This window comes from Tasmannia lanceolata, unplaced genomic scaffold, assembly GCF_043159265.1.
Source record: "Tasmannia lanceolata isolate RefF3 unplaced genomic scaffold, GAP_Taslan_0.1 ptg000015l, whole genome shotgun sequence".
In the NCBI taxonomy this organism is placed as follows: domain Eukaryota; kingdom Viridiplantae; phylum Streptophyta; class Magnoliopsida; order Canellales; family Winteraceae; genus Tasmannia; species Tasmannia lanceolata.
Genome location: NW_027518692.1, coordinates 12517939 through 12539245, shown reverse-complemented (window position 1 = coordinate 12539245; position 21307 = coordinate 12517939). Strand labels below are relative to the sequence as shown.

At 39.5% G+C, this 21307-nt stretch overlaps 1 protein-coding gene across 2 annotated transcripts; it reads right to left on the bottom strand.

Moving 5' to 3' along the window:
• Positions 1 to 736: 736 nt before the first annotated feature.
• LOC143846762 (5'-adenylylsulfate reductase-like 7) lies at positions 737 to 20835 on the bottom strand. Of its 2 annotated transcripts, XR_013234843.1 has the most exons (5): positions 20522 to 20835; positions 2590 to 2771; positions 1849 to 1973; positions 1249 to 1769; positions 737 to 1074 (listed from the first exon to the last, which is right to left on the bottom strand). XR_013234843.1 is itself a non-coding variant. In XM_077355319.1 (4 exons), the coding sequence occupies exons 1-4, from the start codon at positions 20684 to 20686 to the stop codon at positions 1339 to 1341; spliced, it is 903 nt and encodes a 300-aa protein (XP_077211434.1). In that variant the 5' UTR covers positions 20687 to 20834; the 3' UTR covers positions 1104 to 1338. The 2 variants fall into 2 exon arrangements, 1 of the variants encoding a protein (XP_077211434.1); XM_077355319.1 differs by lacking the exon at positions 737 to 1074 and having other exon boundaries at positions 1104 to 1769; positions 20522 to 20834.
• Positions 20836 to 21307: the final 472 nt, after the last annotated feature.

The window sequence follows — 21307 nt, the reverse complement described above, 5'->3', positions numbered from 1 at the left end:
TTTTGCTCCTCAACCTCACCTCTCCCCTCCCCTAGGAAGTACCCCCTTCCCTCTCTGTCTCCCTCTACATGAGCTGCCAGATCTAATGGGAGGTATCCAAACGAGCCCCTAACAGACATAACGTTTTTCATTAATACAGCTTTAAAATCCCAGCAGATAAATTAATTTGTGCAACCAACACACAATTTATATTCTATATCCAATACTACACGTTTAAGCTTAAATGATTGAAATTTCACCATTAAGGTAATCCAAAAACCTTTACTTCGCTTAATCTTCGTTCAATTTACAAACGAGAAGTTCAAACAATCAAGATTCAAAAGAGAAAAGCCCAAGAGAGACAAAAGAGAGAGGAACTCTTTTAAGTTACAGTTTTTAAAAGTTTTTTTTTCGTAGTGTACTGAACTAAGTCTATCTCAAGTTTTTCAAAGCTTTTAAGTTCAACAAGTTCTATTTAAAATATGCAATTTGCTAAAAAACAAAGTTTGCAAACCATGCTGGTGATTCAACCATAACCATACAATCTGAAGCTATGAGATCACTAACTCTTTTGTGCCTTTTAGCCGTTGCTCGTTTGATAGTAGTCACCGACCAATCGGAACAACTTTTCACCAGTGACCAGTGGCCCTGCAACATCAGTTGGGGACTCCACCGCAGGATAGCCATGCCGAAAAATCTCCCCCATTGGATTGCTCACACATTTGACAAGTGACCTGCAGATGGGAGGTTAAAGAATAAATGTAGCCATATCAACATTCTGAAGGGGAAGGTCTACTGATCTAGTGGCTAGGATCACATCAAAAGGTGGGGTGGGGTATTATGGCCAATCCACAGTGGGACCCACCAGAAGAACAGTCTGAGTTGGGGGCATCTAAACCATTGCTGGAGCAAAACAGGTGTCTTGTTAAGGCCGCTGTCAAATTTCCCTTTGGCAACCCAACCATAAACATCCATCCATACATGCTGTCTAACAAAACACATCTTCCCTATATAAAATTGAATGCTTTGAATAAACTGACTTAAACTGACTTGAGATACAGATATGTATCTCTGTATCTCTGGTAATACCTCCACCTACAAATAAAAATGGTATAAGAAAGAAATTGGCGCAAATGTTCTGAATGCCATGTGATATAATATACAAAAAAGGTTTTGAAATTTACATGCACGCTCATATGCCAAAACCCAAAAGAAAGCAGCTTAAGTTCACTAACATAAGACAAAAAAAGGTTAATAAACATTACCCACCCATGAGAAACACGGCTCTGTATCCCCCGAAATATCTCTCTGTTCTTTCTTTTCTTGTTTCCAGTACATGAGTTAAGGGTTATGTTTGAATCATGAATCCAATGAGGCCACCGATCGGGTCGAAGGTGGCTTACCCAAAGAGACGGAGGCCAATGATGCCCAAACACGGGCATTCTTGGCCCCATTTTGGAAATTCCTAGTCTTGCACAGTCTTAGCTTGCTCCACGCTCTCTCCATATCGATAACATGAAGAACACGCTCCAATAGCTGACTCGTCTCCCCAAAGAAAGCCAAGTTCATGTGCCAAGCATACAACAAGACCCAAACAGATTTAAGGCGAGATAGGATCTTGGGGACGAAGTAGATGATGGCTTTCAAGCAGAGAAATAGTAGAGAAAATACTAGGTAGGGTTCCCTTGCTAATATTTCCCTTGGAGAATCATTCCATAAAAGAAATGGTTTCTCACTCCCCATACTGGTAGGTTGATCCGCCTTAGTGAAATATTCAACTGGATCAAACCCTGTATTGGAAACAGTCAAAGATGATGTGCCACTTAAATTATATGTTGCAAGATATGTCAAAGTCATTAAGAAAGGTACCTGTAATTTTCGTATAGAAGTGTATGAGAGAGCTGATATCTTTTGAACCATAATGGCGAATTCGTGCTGTCCGGTTTGCAATCATTATAGTGGGCAAACTGTGGACTCCATATTTTGAAAATATGCTGAAATTGGGACAAGGGAAACACATGAATAGTTTGTTATAAACAGTCAATCAATGATTAAGAGGCTCATTGGATACCACCAAAATTGGTCCTTGCAAATAAAGTTATTTGAGTTAATCTTATTTGTATATGAGGCCATGGGTATTCTGGCCACTTTGAGAAGCCATTAACAAAGATAGATATAAAATTATTAGAGGAATGATAGATTGAAGAGCGACCTTGCAAAAACCAGCTTCAAGGGCGCTCCTATTGGTCAATTTCAGCAAAGCGCATTTATGACTCCTTTAAATTTATGTTTGTCAAAGCCGTTTCCATATTTTCCTGCGCCATCATAAATGCACTTTGTTGAAAAGGACTAATGGGGACGCCCTTGAAGCTGGTTTTTGCAAGGATGCCCTTTATTCTATCATTCCTCAAATTATTATACCCATTATTTGCTTATGAGCATGGTTTTAAATTTTCGAAATTTCGGATTTCAGCCGAAATTTAAAACCATGCTTGCGAGTTTATATGCAAATAATATTATACACAAGATTGTATACAGATAACTTTTAGAGATATCCAAAAAGGGTCTAAATCTGCAACAAATGGGTAGGGTATTGTTGATAATCCTCACGCTGGCATGATTGAAGATTCTTCGACCATCAAGTGTGTGATTTGAGGGAACATAGAACTGAGAACGTCAAAGGTAGATCGAGCACTGCGGGAGAATGGGCACCAGGAAGCATAGAAGAGTATAGAGGTATATGCATTCGTCTGGTCAGACCTCAAAGCTCTGACAAGAAATTCTCCATCCACCTTCAAAGAGAGAAACAATATCAGATTTCTTTTGTTCCCTAAAACCAGCAACAATGAACAAGTCATAACAATCCCTTTTGGGGAACACAAGCTACAGTCAAGTCAGACAAGGTATAAATGCTTCTGAGAACTGTGATCCAGAGAGGGATTGTCGATTGGTTCTAGCACAAATAGTTTCATATTGGCTAGTATCAAACTAATTACTACTACAGTTAAATGTCATTGGCACACAAACAACTTCATTTCAGTAAGATAAAGCATTTGATAAATTATAAATGATTGATAAAATTTTAGTGCAAATATTCAAGAAGCTGAGAAAGAGCTTAAAATGACTCAACTGACTGGCGTGTTTCACCATGAAAAGTGAATATTAATACTAGGTTTTCATAGAAAACTTGAAAAAACTGACCATCCCGATTAGGGCTGGCAATTTCACCCGAAAAAGCGGGGATCCGCCCCGCCCCGCCCCGTTTGGGGAGGGGATTCCCCGATTTGAAAGGGGAAGGGGAAGGGGATTATAAAAATTCCCCGGTGCGGGGAGGGGAAGGGGAAGGGGATGGAGTTGTCCCCGCCCCGCCCCGCTAATCAATGCCATTTTTTTGTAAATTTTTAAGTGTTTTTTTTAAGGAAAACTACTAGAAACTCTGTGGATCGGCTACAAGATTCCCCCAAACATAAACTTAGCTTGTCTTTTCCTTTTAATTAGCTTCTGAGAGCATTTTGGGAACTATAATAACCTTTTCACAGATGTTGAAATAATAAAGACAAGCTGAGAGCCTGAGACGCTGAGTGTATGCAATTATCAAAAAATCGTAGTGCCAACAAAATTTTAGGGTTGGATTGCAGGTTTTAATTTTCAACAAGAAAAATTTAGCTACTAGAAATTTGTTTCATGTCAGCACTAGACTGAATTGCAGTTAAAGAAATAAGTCATTTGTTGATTTTGTTCTCTTCTCCATTCTCATTTCTCATGCTCATCTGGGGGTTAACATGCTATACGGAATGAACTAATGAACATTATTTTGCGTGTGTGAGCGCCCACTTATGGACTTTTAAAGTTCATTGTGACTACTGAAATAGTTACTTTTTGCACATTGGCTGTCTGTTAATGAAGGTAATCCTGGTGCTCATTTCCTATTTATCATTCCATAATTTATGCAGAAAATTGCTAAAAGATGAGGTCCTATTGTTATTTATGTTTGTTGTCTCATCCATGCATTTCTGATTTTGTCCATCTGTTTGTTGATCACATGAATAGAATCATAACATTCATCACAATATTGTCTGTAATGGACGTAGAAGAAAGAAGCTCTGTTTGCTGGTTTGATTGGGTTCCAAAGAGGGGGCGGGGCGGGGATTTTGTCCCCGAAGGATGCGGGGAGGGGAAGGGGAAGGGGATTAGATATTCCCCGCGGGGAGGGGAGGGGGATTCCCCACCATCCCCGCAGAGGGGAAGGGGAGGGGGAAAATTCCCCGCAGAGGGGAAGGGGAAGGGGACCCCAACATCCGGCCCCGACCCGCCCCGTTGCCACCCCTAATCCCGATACCTGAAGCAAAGTTCTACACAAAAACATAGTGTTTGATAATGAAGTCCACGAAAAACATGGCGTGTGTGTAACAGGTTAACTTGAAATGAATTGGTAATGGGTTTCATGTGTAAGGTTGGAGAGGAACCGATCATCTTTTCTTCCATTGTGGTTTCATGTATGTGTAGCAATCCTAAAGTGTTCCGGCATATATGGGGTGTCACTGGCTAAGATTAATGATCTTTTCGCCATTTGGGCTCTTTCGCAATTTTATGGAGAATGATCCCTTGTGGGGTTTGGTGGATTCAGATTTTACGTAGAAAGATCCCTTGTCGTTCGGTGGATTCTTTGACCAAAGAGAAACATGAGAATATTTGCTGACCATACAGTTACGGTTTGGAGCCTAATTGTAGACATTAAAATCTCTCTTGCTTGTAAGGATTGCTGTAAGACGGATTGGAAAGGAAGGAATAGTCGAAGAGGACCTAATGAGGGATATCAATCTATAGTGTCAGATTCTTGTTCCCCTTTCACCCCCTATCACGTAAGGCCTGCTGAATATAGTATAGGCACCTCCTCTCTCTCATCTGATCCCCTGACTAATATAGGGCTTATAGGATAGGCCTTACATGATAGGGGGTGAACTACTATATTGTCTTTAGGGAGGAGGAGACTCATAGAAAAAGTGGGGAGACCTGTTATCTGCAGAAGAGTATTGAAGAGGGCTGGGCTATCTATCATTACTGCCCCTCTTCTGTGGTTGGCTACCGATATCCCTCCTATTAGGGTCTGTCCTTAGGCGAGGGGTCATATATCAATGTTTATCCCTCCCTTCCAGGATGAAAGGAAGGACAGAGAGAAGCCCTATATTTGTGTGTGTGTGTGTATGGGGGGGGACCTATATAAATCATGATTGTTTCAAGAGGGCATCTCCCAGCCCCTTTAAGAGATAGGGGGCTAAGGATAGTCTTCTATCATTGTAAAGGAAAAGGAGTCTTCAGTCGGCAGAATCAAAGGTGGAATCTCAATAGTATTCCCCCAAAAGAAAATGAGATGGTGAATACTCCTGATCATTATGGAGTAAAGAGAATAATTTTCGTAGAGGGGAATGAGCTTCCATTACCATAGCTCTTTGTCCCGTGTCATCTTTGTGACATGAACGTTTTCCTGTTCTTGTTCTGTTTTTTAAGGGCCATCTTTTCCAACTGCAGTAATTTGTTTTTAAATAAAATTGTCTTATTCATGCTCAAAAAAGAAAACCTTGTAGCCAGTTATGACCAGGATCCATTTAACCTTGTAGCAAGTTATGAGTCTTATGATCAGAATCCATTCAATCTCTCTCTCACACACACACACACACAGATAGAGATGAAGTCCCTTCGAACGGTTCCATTAACTAGAGTCTCGACAATGGTTGAATGACCTATATATAGTGGAGTACACAGATGTTACAAAATAAAAAACTAACCCTGAATATTAATTTATAATCTAGCAACACCCCTCTAGCTAATATCTTTCCTTGAAACCTAGATAGCTTGCTAACTAGAGACCGATGATGATTGCAGACTCTTTTTTGGTGAAAATGTATTCAACTCGCTAGTGATAGACCCAGTCTGTGAGTATGCAGAGTCTCCTTTTTTTTAACAATTTCCTCTTTATCATTCAAAATAAAATACGCAACTTGATTGAGGGAGGATTTACATTTTTTTTTTTTTTTTGGACAAAGATAACGGAACTTATAATAAAAAGGAGAAAGATTACTGTTAAAGTATAAAAGATTAAATAACGCTTTCCAATAGCTTAAGCTTTTGGAGTAATTGGTAGTTTCACATGGTATCAGAGCAAATGCTTGAGTTCAAACCTCCTTGATAGCAAAATCCACATGCAATGGCCAAACCCAAAAGTGGGGCCACATGTGTCACGTGTAGGCCAACCCAAAGAAAGAGGGGCCACACGTGAGGTGGAGTGTTAAAGTATAAAAGATTAAATAACACCTTCTCCAATAGCTTAAGCTCTTGGAGTAACTGGTAGTTTCACAATTACAAATGCACATCAAAGAGCAATGACTGCACTGAATACAAGGAAAATCTAGTAGTGCCCGATATGGCGGGCCGATCTGCCAGTTCATTAGCACTCCTGGGAATATGAACAAAAGTTTTGTTCCTATCCTATACATATCTATAATATCATATATGAAATTGGTTAACCTTCACGGATCTTCACTATCACCAATGGCCCAAGAAATCACATTTGACCAATCACCTTCCACATCAAGATTTACTTACATCTAGTTTAGGAAAATTCTGAAGTGGAGAGCACGGACATCTGCCTCAGGTGAATCCATCAAGCCAATCGAGACTAAAAAAATAATAATAATGAGGCCCATACTGTCCCTAACGACACCTCCAATGCCAGCTTTTCTGGGGGGACTTGGGATTCCCAAGAGGGGAACCATCGCCGTTAGGCTTCAAAACATTAGAGGGAGCAAACTTCCATCTAGTTACCACCTTCATCCTAGGGACTCTGCTCTTCATGATCGTCTTCCAGTTTCAAGAATGCTGTCCACTGAATATCCCCTAGAAAGCCCTGTGCAACAGTGCCCAACTAGCCATGTTAAATTGCATTTTCCACACCAACCAAGGCGGGAATAGTGGCCATTTCAAAAGCCTGCATGTTCATTTCCTTCCAAGTCTAGAAAGAGTTTGAAGCCATCCATTGAATGCAAAATCACCAAAAAACCTATGTTCAAATGAAGGATGATTCTCTGCAATGAAGAAAAAGATGATCAATCGATTCTTCCTCCTTCAAACATAAAATGCACATGTGCACCAATTGGAAGTTGCATTGTTTGAGTATATCGAACGTGTTGAGTCACCATTCAAAAAAAAAAAAAAATCGAACATGTTGAGTTTGTTTAACACGACTGTCCAACAAATGGCCTGAATTCTTGAAGGAACCGAGGACCTCCACACTTTGTGCCAAGGGAATGAGGTTGCAAGAAGGTAGTCAAGGAATCTAAAGAATGATTTGACTGAAAAAGAGCCCCTCTAATTAGGAGCCCAAACCCGACGATCTGTTTGTATCTAAGAAACAAAGCAATCTTCCAAAATGCACAGGAGGTTAATAACATTCAATTTCAAGCTCCTTGAGATTCTTATAAAATACTTCCCCAAACTTCTCGATCCTGCCCCCTTTTGTAACACACACAGCCAATGGCATTTTATCTCTAACAATACAATAGAGGCTTGAAAAAGCTTGGGATAAAGAACCACATCTAAACAAATATCATTCCAAAGCCCTACCCTCTTCCCATCCTCCGCCCTAAACCTAGTCCCTTGGTTAAAACTTTCGCATAAAGGAAAAATGAAATTCCACGCCCCCAACCCTTGACCTCTACCTAATCTACCAACATACCACCCATCGCTTTTGATATATTTCCTCTACAACACTTTTCACCAGAACGCCACAACCATTTTATTTTTACTCACCAAATCACTAATCCCCCCCTCCCTTTTAAGAAGGCACGCCAACTCCCAATTTACCAAATGCATTAATTTTTTCTTTCCCAAAGAAAGTCCTCTGAAGTTTTTTTCTAACCTTCTTGCCAAATCATAAGGATTTCTTCCATTCATCTAGTTATTTCTCCCACTCTTTCTAAAAAGAATCTAGTTATTTCTCCGTTCTTTCGATAATTGGATTTCATGGGGATCTTGACAGAATACCCAAGCCCAACAGAAGGCAATTGAACATCCCAACACTCTACCAAGCTCTTGAGTGAATTAGAATCTACATTGCAACCTACCTTATAGCTTTTTCCGAAGTTCGCTCTGAGTTTGGACACCACCTTGAACTACCTTAAAAAGGCCTGATTACAAGTGCACTCCTGGAGGTAAGGACAACCCACATACAAGGTATCTCTAACAGCTCCCATTTGGTGAGACATTCAGCCAACTCATTAGCACTTCTAGGAATATGAGCAAAGGATAAAAAACAAACTATTTTACACACCTTCCTAATCTTGTCAATGTATTTGCCTACCTCCATGGACCATCTGCTTTACACATAGCCCAAGACAAAGTGTTTGGAAGAGTCGCATTCAACCTCAACTATACCCTCAATTTGATTGAAGAAAATTCTAAGGCACAAATCAAGAGCACACACCTCTGCCTCGTCTGATCAAGCGAACGAAGGAACAGATAGTTGTAGGAAACCAAGAAATACCTTCTCCAATTAGGATCAAACACGATGTGTAACAAAACATCAAGGAAGGATTGAAAGAAGGGAAAAATACACTTAGACCCCCTGTGGTTTTTAATAGGATGATCCTATGGAGCTGATTTTTTAGGCACACCCTATCTATGTCAGGGCCCATCAAATGAACGATTAGGATCATCCAAACAATGTGGGCCCACTGTGTTTTTGCTATTGTGGGCCCAAATCCAAACACTACCAAAAACACAGTGGGCCCACATTGTTTGGATGATCCAAAGCGTTCATTTGATGGGCCCTGACATAGATAGGGTGTGCCCAAAAAATCAGCTCCATAGGATCATCCTAACCCTTCAATCTGTGGACGAACCGTCAACTGAGGGGGTCTACCTTACACAAATTGAAACCACAGGGGGTCTATTTGTAACTTTTTAAACATTAGAGGTTAAGTTGAATGTGTCAAAAACCACAGGGGGTCTAAGTGTATTTTTCCCTTGAAAGAAACACAATTACATAAGCAAGAACATAAGATTTGTGTGGTACGCCAATGTGCCTACATCTGCGGGAGAAGAGTTTCACTATTTCTGTCACGCCCCCAAACCAAAGGCACGACAGGCGCCGCATACCTGCAAAATAAAACCTCGCACGCAAGCAAGGCTTTCTTATAAAATATTCATATAACATCAAGGATACATTCAAAATTTACTTGGGCACTGTTCACAGCAACTAAAACTTCTAAAGCTTTTTATTCAAACAACCACGAAAATTCTTATTTACAGACCTCAAAACCCCTTATACACATTAGTTTATCTACAAAAACATACTCACATACCAAAATGACAAAAGGTTCACAATTATCCTAGTCCAGAAAATCCCGCAAGTACAGGGTGGATCCTTCGCCACGACCAGCCTCGGACTCTAAAATTTTTTTTATAAACCACAGTGAGCTCGAAAGCCAGCAAGTAATATAGCTCAACTAAAGCTAAGTCTGAGCATGCAGAAAACAAATGCAGAATAGAAAATCATATTTTTCGAAATTTAGAATTTACTGGGTACATACAGAGTTTGAAATACAAAATCAGAATCACTACTCGTACGTATCAGAAAATGTACAGTAACAAAACACTGCTCATGTACTAGGAGGCGGTAACAGAACTGCTTTTGTAGGAGATATCAGATCTAAGTCGACATGGTCAATTGTTTAGCTTCCTTTGACATAAGAGGGACAACATACCATCCTATTGGCGGGAGCACAGACACACCAACCATCATAAGCCAGACACGAGGGGCATTACCAAAATGCTAACCTCATGAATTTTCTAGATATGCCCATTGTTTCAAAATCTTATCCTAAATCATATTTTTCAAAGAATAATTTTCTTTGCCAAATCTTTTCAAAAATTTCCATGCGAAGGCTGCAAAAGTTAGGCTAAATACTTACAGTATAAGTACTCCCAAACCTCTACGAACAACTACTCAGTTACATGCATAAAGAATTACATACAAATTAAAATATAACCTAAAATAATGATAACAAGCTATAACCATGGTTTAAAATTTCGGACCGAAATTTCGGATACCGATGGGGACCGAAACCGAAAATTTCCGAAATTCAATTTTTCGCCATTTACCAAATTTCAGACCGAAATTTGGAATTCGGTTTAATGACATTATTTATTTTTTTAAAAAAGTGTTACAAAATTTCGGCGAAATCCGAAATTTCGGTTTTTTGTGGGGTTCGAAACGGTTACCGAAACTGAAATTTTAAACCTTGGCTATAACACACTATGAAAGGTTCAGTTTTACAATCCAAAGCCTAAATCAGAGATTCCCTAGGGCAATGTTCACTTGTCTTCTCGAGAAAGGCATAGAAAGGAAAGTACCCATTTTTTTCCCAAGAATTGGGTTTTCCTGCTGTTCTCTTCTTTTCTCGGGAAAACTTCAAATATTAGGCGGCTCTTAATTATACTGACGTGGAAAATCCACTTTCTCGCCAAATACGAGATTCACTTTCTTGCCAAAACAGCAAGAAAATCATTTTCCTTTCCCACGCGAGAAAATTCGTCGGGGCTCACCTCACTCGAGTGAAACTCGTTTTTGGAAAAAAGAAACCCTAAACCCACATTCGTCTTCTCCGGCCAACCTCTCCGGCGATCGCCTCTTCTCCGGCCAGACTTCTCTCCGGCAACGTCCCCTCTCCCTCGATAGCGGTTTCCGTCAGCAGGTACTCCCCCGCTCTGTCTATTTGGAATATTTCTCCTTCTCTACCATCACATTTTTTCGTTTTTTTTCCTGCAAAAATGGGGGATCTGCTTCTCCCTCTCCCTCTCTCTCTCTCTCTCTCTCTCTCTCTCTCTCTCTCTCTTCTGTTTTTTGGAAACCCATTTTTTCATGAAAAAAATATAGTGTTTTTCAACACAGATTTTTCCAGAAATGTGGTTTGAGTTGCTGCCTCCTTCGGCAATGGCAAAAATGGGGTTTGAGGTGTTGGGAAGAAATGGGTTGGTTCCATTTCAAGAATGGGTGCCTTCTTCTCAATGGCAGAAATGGGGTTTGAGCTGCTGCCTCCTTCGGCAAAAATGGGGTCCCTCACTGGTTCGAGTACATTTTTTTTCTGAAAAAATCGAGCATTTTGAAAATCCAATTTTACATATTTTCCCTCGCTTTCTGGGCAAGTGAACAGCGAGAAAGCGAGGGAAAATCACAGTTTCTTTTCCTTTCCTTTCCATTTTGCCACGTCAGATTCCTTTCCTTTCTTTTGCTTTGTTGCAGCGGGAAAACAAGTGAAAAGAGCCTAGAAGTATAATTTTTCTCCCCAAAAACCTTCGAATGTTATGATTTCCTAACCACCAGATGGAATTGCCCAATGCTGAACTAGTTGGAAAGCTCGTGAGGAGACAATTCCAACGGGTTCAACTAATCCACTAGAAATCAGTCGAAAAAGATTCGGCGGCAAAAATAGGCAAAAATCTCAATTTATAAAAGCCCTAGAAAACAAGAAATCTTATTCTAGATGATAATTAAAGATTTCAACCCAAATCTTACCTTGAACGCCAAAAATCCGGTGTCCGCGCACTCTTTTCCGGCTAAATTTTCATCTTCCCTTTTTCTTTCTCCGAAAAACGAAATCTATGTGGCTCTTTCTGCGTTTCTATAGAAGAAACGAGAGTTTCTGATCTATTAAAACTTATATCATGAAAATGACAGAAATAACCTTCCTCCCATAACTATTTAGAAATTTATAGGAGGGGTATTTGGGGTATTTCATTCTTCTCCCTTAACGAAATTTTGTCCTCAAAATTTATGGTAAAACAATTATTATACCTGAATCATAAAAAAGATAAGGATATTTCTTGTCTCGTACTCCAACTCCCAAGTTGCTTCTCTCTCAGAATGGTTCTGCCACTGCATCTTAACATATGGAATGGTGCGGCAACGCAATATTTGGTCCTTTCTATCTACTATGCGAAGTGGTAACTACTCATATGACAAGTCTTCTTTAAGCGGTATCTCTTTTATCTCTATCACATGGCTCGGATCAGGAATATATTTTTTTAGGATGGAGACATGAAAAACATTATGGAGAGTAGAGAGAGCGGTAATGCAAGTTTGTACGCCACCTTTCCTACTTTCTCTAGAATCTCATAAGGGCCCACATACCGAGGATTGAGTTTACCACGAATCCCAAATCGCATGACTCTTCTTATTGAAGACAGCCGAAGAAATACTTTATCACTAGGCTGAAACACTAATTCATGTCTCCTTACATCCGCATAGCTTTTCTGCCTACTCTGGCCTACACGGAGGCACTCTTTAATTAACTGAACCGTCTCAGCCGTTACCTGTACTAAATCAGGACCAACGAGTTTTCTTTTTCCCACATCATTCCAACATATGGGGGATCTACATTTCCTCCCATACAAGGCTTCAAATGGAGCCATCTGGATACTGGCTTGGTAACTATTATTGTACACAAACTCAACCAAGGGTAGGTGACGATCCCAAGCACCCTTAAAGCCGATAACACACGCTCGAAGCATATCTTCCAAAATTTGAATTGTCCTTTCCGACTGCCCGTCTGTTTGTGGATGGAATGCAGTGCTAAAGTCAAGTGAAGCGCCCATAGCTTGGTGTAAGCTACCCTAAAATTGAGATATAAACCGAGTGTCCCTGTCCGACACAGTGGATACTGGTGTCCCATGCAATTAACAACCTCCTTAATGTACAACTTGGCTAAATCGTCAAGCGCCATACCAGTCTTAATAGCCAGAAAATGGGCTGACTTTCAGTCTATCCACAATTACCCACACAGAATCATTGCCACTAGGTGTTAGAGGTAATCCGGATACAAAGTCCACGGTGATTCTTTCCCATTTCCATTCGGGAATGGGAAGACGCGGCAACTTACCTGCTAGTCTCCGATGTTCTGCCTTGACCTGCTGACAAGTCAAACATCGAGATACAAAATGGGCAATTTCTCTTTCATATTATTCCACAAGAAGGTATTTTTCAAATCTTTGTACGTCTTCGTACCTCCTGGATGTACTGTATATCCTGTGCAATGAGCTTCTTTTAAAATTTCTCTTTTCAATCCTGCTTCACAAGGAACACAAACCCTGTTTCTTAATCTCAGAGAACCATCATCATGTATGTGAAATTCTATCACAAGGCCAGATTCCACTTCCTCTCTAATTTTCTGCAATTGAGGTTCATTCAATTGAGCCTCTTTAATCTGTTCTAATAATGTGGGTCGAACTTGCAAATTAGGTAACTGGGCTCCAGAGCCATAATGGTACAAAATCAGAGAACCATCATGTATGTGAAATTCTGTCACAAGGCCAAATTCCACTTCCTCCCTAATTTTCTGCAAATGAGGTTCATTCAATTGAGCCTCCTTAATCCGTTCTAATAATGTGGGTCAAACTTGCGAATTAGATAACTGGGCTCCAAACCCATGATGGTACACTTCAAGACTCATCCTCCTCATATCTTCTCAGAGATTTCTGTCATTTTCATGAGATAAGTTTTAATAAATCATTTCACGTTTCTTCTACAGAAATGTAGAGAGAGCCACATAGAATTCGATTTTCGGAGAAAGAAAAACGGAAGAGGAAACTTTCGTAGGAAAAGGGTGAGCGGACACCGGATTTTTGGCGTTGGAGGTAAGACTTGGGTTGAAATCTTTGATTATCATCTAGAATAAGATTTCTTATTTTCCTAGGGCTTTATAAATTGAGATTTTTACCTATTTTTGCAGCCGAATCTTTTTCGACAGATTTCTGGTGGATAGTACCTGTTGGAATCGTCACTTCGCGAGCTTTCCAGCGAGTGCGGCCTTGGGCAATTCCATCGGGCGGTTAGGAATCGTAACCTTCGAGGGTTTTTGGGGAGAAAAATTATACTTCTACGGAATCTCTGATTTAGGCTTTGGGTTATAAAATTGAACCCTTCTTAGTGTGTTCTAACTTATTATAATTATTTTAGGTTATATTTTAATTTGTATGTAATTCTTTATGCAGGTAACTAAGTAGTTGTTCGTAGAGGTTTGGGAGTACTTATAATGTAAGTATTTAGCCTAAGTTTAGCGGCCTTCGCATGGAAATTTTTTAAAAGATTTTGCAAATAAAATTGTTCTTTGAAAAATATGATTTAGCATAAGATTTTGAAACTCTGGGTATATCTAGAAAATTCATGAGATCAGCATTTTGGTAATGCCTATCGTGTCTGCCTCATGATGGTTGGTGTATCTGTGCTCCCACCAATGGGATGGTACTTGGCCCCTCTTACGTCAAAAGAGACTAAACAATTGACCCTGTCGACTTGTATCTCGACTTGTATCTGAAATCTACTGCAAAAGCAGTTCTGTTACCGTCTCCTAGTACATGAGCATTGTTTTGTTACAATACATTTTCTGATACGTACAAGTAGTGATTTTGATTTTGTATTTCAAACTCTGTATGTACCTAGTAAATTCTGAATTTCGGAAAATATGATTTTCTATTCTGCATTTGTTTTCTGCAAGCCCAGACTTAGCTTTAGTTGAGCTATATTACTTGTTGACTTTCGCGCTCACTGTGGTTTATAAAAAAAAAAAATTTAGGCTCCAAGGCTGGTCGCGGCAAAGGATCCACCCTGTACTTATGGGATTTTCTGGACTAGGATAATTGTGAATTTTTTGTCATTTTGGGGATGTGAGTATGTTTTTGTAGATAAACTAATATGTATAAGGGGTTTTGAGGTCTGTAAATAAGAATTTTTGTGGTTATTTGTATAAAAAGCTTTAGAAGTTTTAGTTGCTCTGAATACTGCCCAAGTAAATTTTGAATGTACCCTTGATGTTATATGAATGTTTTATAAGAACGCCTTGCGTGCCTGTGAGGTTTTATTCTGTAGGTACGCGGCGACTGTCATGCCTTTGGTTCGGGGGCGTGACAATATCAGTTTAGGGTTACAAACTCTTCTTCTTAGCCAAGAAAACCTCCCTACTCGTAACCCTAATGTGTGTCGTGCACATAAATCCATCAGGGTGTTGTAACATTGCCAGAATACAAGTCATCTGCACAGCAATAATGGTACCCTTGAAGTCCCTTAAGAAACCTCCAATGCTAGCCTTGCTAGGGCTGCCATGAGAGCAACCATTAAAGTTGAGTTTGATCATGTTCTCCAGAAGAGGATTCCCTATTTAGCTATCACTTTAGATTTAGGGACGAAATTTACTAATATCGATCCCCAGTGTCTTAAAATGTTATCTGCCATTCAAATCAAATAGCCTCAAAAAGCATCATGTTGAAGAGCCCACGACATAATTGAGAACTTGATTTTCCATGCTAACCATCTAGGAAGAGTAGCTCTATCGTCAAAAATCCGAGGCTTTCACTCCGACCAAATTCCTCACAAGACCGCCCATGGAACTTATGCCCTATGATATGACGGATCAATATCAAATCTATAATTGAGTTGAGAACATGGTTTTGAATTTCGGCCTTTCAGATTTCGGTTGAGACCGAAACCGAAATTTAGTGAAATCCAAAATACCAAGTTTTAATCGATTTTAAAACATATATACATAGAAATATTCCAAAATTTCATACATAATTAAATAATAATTTTTAATGATTACCTGATTTCGGACCGAAATTTCGGGTTTCGGCCGAAATTTTGGATTTCAGCCGAGATCGAAATTGGTACCAAAACCAAAATTTAAAACCATGGTTGAGAAGCACCCATTTGATACCAAACCACTCAAATACATAGCTCTAGATGAAGGACGAAAATCAGCAATGGATGACATGCAAAGAACTTGATCTCGAATGCCTTCGCAAAATATGAGAGTATCATCTGCAACTTGGAGATGAGTAATAGACCTCACCTCCTTAATGCCCAACTCCTCGATCAAACCCGTGCATTCAGCTTTGGCCAGCAATTGGCCAAGGGCTTCCCCTACGATCAGGAAGAGGAAAGGAGATAGGGGATCTCCCTGTCGCAATCCTCTAGAGCTCCAAAAAGACCCTTGGACTCCCATTAATTACCACTAAAAAGTTGGATCAAACATAAATTCCTTTGAAAGGTATTAGAGAGAAAACATCGGTGCATATGTTGAGGATTCCATGAACTCCCAACGTTTGGTTGTGATGAAAGGTATTGGAGTGAAAAAATTACTAACTATGAGAGAAATAAGAAGCGGAAAACACTAACATGAATTCCTTAAATTACGTATAATAGCCTTCACCAACTCTTCTCTTTTTCTTCTTCTTCCATCTTTGTACTCTTCTTTTCTAATAAAGGTGTGTGTGTGTGTGTGGTGGTGGTCGTGGTGGCGGCGGTGGGGTGTGGTGGTGGGGGGATGGGGTGTTGTCGTCATCTCATTCCGCATCTTAGCATGGACTAATTTCCAAAGGTATGAAACAGTGTAAGCAAACCCAACACCTTACTGAATGTAGAAGAAAGTTTATGAAAAGCAAGCCATGTCCAGTACTAAATAAAAAGCCCCAATACCCGAAGTCATAGTAACACAAGGTTTCCAAACCTACCCTAGAGATCTTTTCACCATATTCAGAGAGAATGAAGTCCTTCCAACCATCCAAGTACTATTAGTGTCAAGAACACTAGCATAATCCTCTGAAGAGAAAATGAAAAGAAAATATGTCTACTTTGGATTTGGAACTAAAATGAACCTATTTCTTCAAAACCCTTCTATTCCACTTAAACAGAAATTTGAAGTCAGGCCTATTTGGTCACAACTTCTTAATGAGGCAGCAAATTAAATGTTGAAAATTTGCCGAAGAGTCTCAGTGGAATTCAAACAACCTTACTTTGGGCCTCGAAAACAGTGAACAAAGGAACCTATTCAAGTCTAAGGCAATGGGCATAACAATTTCATCACATTGGCAAATGATGGGGGCTTCAAGAACAGATGAAAAATCACAGGGCACGGGGGTAATACAGTTCTAGAAACCCTGAACAAAGCCTCCAAGGAAAGGTGAGTTATCCTTTCTAGTTTGAATAAACTAAAAACTAGAAAATCGTGAAAGAGTATAAAAGAAAAGAGGAAAGAGGGTTAAAAATAAAAAGAGGACCAGATGGTGACGTCCAGCCAATGGGGGAGCCCTTTCACTTGCTTTTCGCAAGGGCTCCCTTCAGTCTAGCATTCCTCAAATAAAAAAAACAATTTATACAGCAGGATCATTTATTGCTATGCATTCATAACAGGAACATAGAATCGTGAAAGAGTGAAAAGGAACAAAGGAAAGGGGATATAAAAACAAGAAAAAAACAATTTTTACAGCAGGTTAAATTATTTACTAACACGAACATCTTCTTTCTTTTATCACTTAGGAACAGTAAGAGATGAAAGTATCGCGCACAGTTTTGAATGAGGGAAATAAGTGGGGAATCCTCTTTTCGACTCCGACTCTCCCAGTCTAGTCGTTGTTTTTCTTTCTGTTACTTTGATAGTAGCTACTTCAGCATCAGCCACTCGAATTTTCATTATTCCTTTTTATTTCTCATCAAATGACATAACACATGGGCTCCATGATGCAATTTTTGAAGGTCAACTGAAACCCATATTTTGCCTATGAAGACCTATGAAGAAGAAACACAAACATCTTATGACTCCTATGTTGCGAACCCAAACCGGTTTGCAACATGATTGATCTTCTTAGAGGGAAGATCACATGATTGATCTTCTTAGAGGGAAGATCAGCCACTCGACCTACTTCAAGGGAAGAGTCACTCTCCTCCTCCTTGTGCACAAATAAACACTTTTTGGAACATGTTTCTTCATTGATTTAAGAAAGGCTACGTACATATTATTTATAGAAAACCTGTAATGTAGATAAACCTAATCTCCATGACTCCTCCCTATACTAAATAAAAAGAGAGCAAATCCAAATATAACAAATATCTAAACAGATTTATTTCACCCCAAGTGGGACCCATTTAGTCACGTAACATTCTACCCGTCTTGAAATCAACCTTCTCCTCAAGGTTGGAGATTAAGTGATGGCCGATTGGTGAAAAATGAGATCTTGCGCACTTTCTGAAAGTCTTCATTCATCACTTTATCTTTTTCCTTCTCTCCTCCTTGCTTCTTCTCTCCATCTTGCGATTAGTTTCCGTTTCGTATGTCGTCATCAAGAGTTGAGGAAACTCTATTTTCAAAATGATCTCATCGTACCGTTCATCAAAGATCCTTTTTTTTCTTGGAATGATTGGGACGTTGGCACACGGATGGTTGTGGGTGAGGATCTTTTCAATGACATTGACCCATTGGAGCAAAACGATAGAATTTTCGACGACAACAATATTGGAATCGACGACACTGATAATCATCGGCGTCTTTTTTTTTAATGGCATCGGCGTCTTTCTTTTGTGGCTTTTTATCTCTTTCTTCTTTCTGATTTCTCTCTCCTCTTTTCTTTCCTTCTTCTGTTTCTTCCTTTTTTCTTCATGGAAGCCTTTTCGACATTGCTGCTGCACAAATTAAAATATTCGCTCAGCTTCTTCAGACATGGCAGTTTCCTTGGCTTTAGGTTGAATGTCGATGCCATTCGATCATAAGTAGCACTAAATGAAGCTAGATGCCTTTTGATCTCTCTTACTATTTCCTCCCAATAATCCATTGTTCCTCTGATTTGCTACTACCAATGGCCATAGGATGGAGCTGCTCTGATACCAATTGTTACGGACCAAAATTGGTTCATGCAATATCTTCTCAGAGGGAACATCAGCTTCTCGACCCACTTCGAGGGAAGGGTCAATCTTCCTTGTGCACAAATAAAAACTTTATGGAACAAGTTTCTTCATTGATTTAAGAAAAGCTACGTACATATTATTTATAGAAAACCCCTAATCTAGATAACCCTTATCTCTAAGACTCCTCCCTATACTAAATAACTAGAGAACAAATCCAAATATGACAAACATCTAAACTGATTTATTTCATGCCAAGTGGGACCCATTTAGTCACATAACATCCTCATATGAGAAAATAAAATAAAAGACCCAAAAACAATATGTTCAGGAAGCTGCGCAAACCGAGCCCAATACGCTGGTAAACCAAGAGATCCAAATTTCCACAAATCACATGGATTCAAAAGGACATCTTAAAACATGCTTCAACTCAAAAAACTCTAATTCAAATCTTCTAGGGCAAGTTTAAGAGATTTCTACAAATCCAGTAGCTTTTGACTCGTCGGTGAGAATTTACATTCAACGGTTGCCAATGAAACGAAAGCCTACCGGCCATAGATCCAAATTTCCACAAATCCCATGGATTCAAAAGGACATCTTAAAACATGCTTCAACTCCAAAAAGTCTAATTCAAATCTTCTAGGGCAAGATACAGAGACTTTACAAGTCCAACACCTTTTGAGTTTTGACTTCTCGTTGAGAATTGACATTCAACGGTGAGCAATGAAACAAAAGCCTACCAGACATCAACAAAACGATAGCCATTTTCATCTAGTCATTTCGCAACATCAAAAATCCCCAAACTATAAGGGGCCGTTTGGATACGCAGATTTTAGAATCTTGGATTTCCTCAAAATCGTAGTTGGGAGACGAGAGAAGGAGACCGACTGCTTCATTTCTCTTTAGAATCTTGGATCTTAAGTAAGAAATCCAGGTTTTAGAAAAATCTCCCACATCCTGAGATTTCTAAAACCTAGAAACATGGGATGATCTTCTGCTCTCTTGCTGACGGAAAGAAGGGCGAGAAATCAGAAAACGACGGCTGGTTACCTTCTTCTCTCGTCTCCCAACTATGATTTGGAGGAAATCCAAGATTCTAAAATCCGTGAATCCAAACGGCCCCTAAAATAACATGATTGAAAGACAAGAAATGTACGGAATGTATAGTAATAGTATCCATACCAACAAAATTAATCCTTGTAAAAGGCAACCCATAACAACTATGTTTTGGCAGACATCATAGCATGAATTTCAATGCAAGAAAATTAAAACCCTAATTTAAAAACGGGTTTTGATAGGGAACTCATTAAGCATCATTTAATTGCTCTTAGGAACATGAATTTACGCATACTTTGAGGGCGGGGGGGGGGGGGGGGGGGGGGGGGGGGGGAATCTCAAAACATGTGGACAAAATTATTTCTCCCCTCAAAGTATGTGTAAATTCATGTTCCCAAGAGCAATTAAATGATGCTTGACGAGTCGTTAGCAAAACCCTTTAAAAACATAGATTCCAAAGGGACTAAATTTGTTTCTGATAACCCCTCCCCTATCAAACCTACCGAACAAAGAAAACCAAATATCAAAATGCTTCACCGGGTAAATCAAATCAGTCATAAAATTCAAAAAAAAAAAAAAAAAAAGGGTAAAAATCATTTGTCCTTATTCAATACGAGGCTATTTTAACTCATCAACAGGCAAAAAGAAAACCGACCCACCATCATAACATTCCGAATTCTCAAATCCAACATGATTTCCAACGAAACCCAAATCCAATAACAAGAAATTCAGAAGAAGAACCCAAAAGAAAGAGAGAAATGTTACCTCGGAAGACACATAAGGTGTGATGGAGATGGGGCATTGAGATTGAAGGGCGTTGAGGAAGAGGAAGGAATCAGGAGCACAGAGAGAGGAAGCTGGGGCCAATCCAAGGGCAGAAATGGCAGAGAGAAAGAGTAGAAGGTTGTGGAAAGCTAATACAACGGCCATGGAATTGAAGAGAAGATCACAAAGGATAATTCACCTCTATCTCTGTCTCTCTCCCCTTATTGGGTCTCTGCCACCAAACCTCTGTTTCAGCTGAGACATATATATATCCGTGGAACAATCTCTGGGTCTAAATGACGAAAATACCCTTAGCATTATCAGAAGAAACTCTGCCATCTGTACCAAAATAACTATGTGTTTATCATGAGGATGTCTAAAGTGAAGGCTCTTCTTTTATCATTTATAAAACAGAAAGAGGGTGTTTTTCATTAAGAAAAAGTGGTTATTAATAGGGTGTGGATGGACCATCTTAATGGGCAAAGATGGTCCTAGATCTGAGTGTTAATGGAAAGAGTTTGGGCACAACAGCTGAATCCTAGGGTCCAAATTTATTTTGGATTAGGAAAAATTGCCAATGAGTGACACCAAAATACGAGAATTGCCAATGGAGGACACTCTTCTGAAAAATTATAAAGGAGGGTCGAAAGCAGAATTTGCGGGAGAACCTAACCAAAATGCCCCTAGGGGTTATCAAGTCTAAAAATAGGTTATCAACTGGTTAACAGATCTAAACATGATTTAACAGCTCTAACCTAAACAGGGTTTTTTCAAATCTCGCCCGGG

What these genes read in the sequence shown, in the direction of transcription:
- LOC143846762 (XM_077355319.1), bottom strand. Translation starts at nt 20,686, where the DNA reads ATGGCCGTTGTATTAGCTTTCCACAACCTTCTACTCTTTCTCTCTGCC. An exon ending in CACCTTATGTGTCTTCCGAG is followed by an intron (nt 2,772 to 20,521) that starts GTAACATTTCTC and finishes CTCTCTTTGAAG; the next exon opens with GTGGATGGAGAATTTCTTGT. An exon ending in CTTCTATACGAAAATTACAG is followed by an intron (nt 1,770 to 1,848) that starts GTACCTTTCTTA and finishes TTTCCAATACAG; the next exon opens with GGTTTGATCCAGTTGAATAT.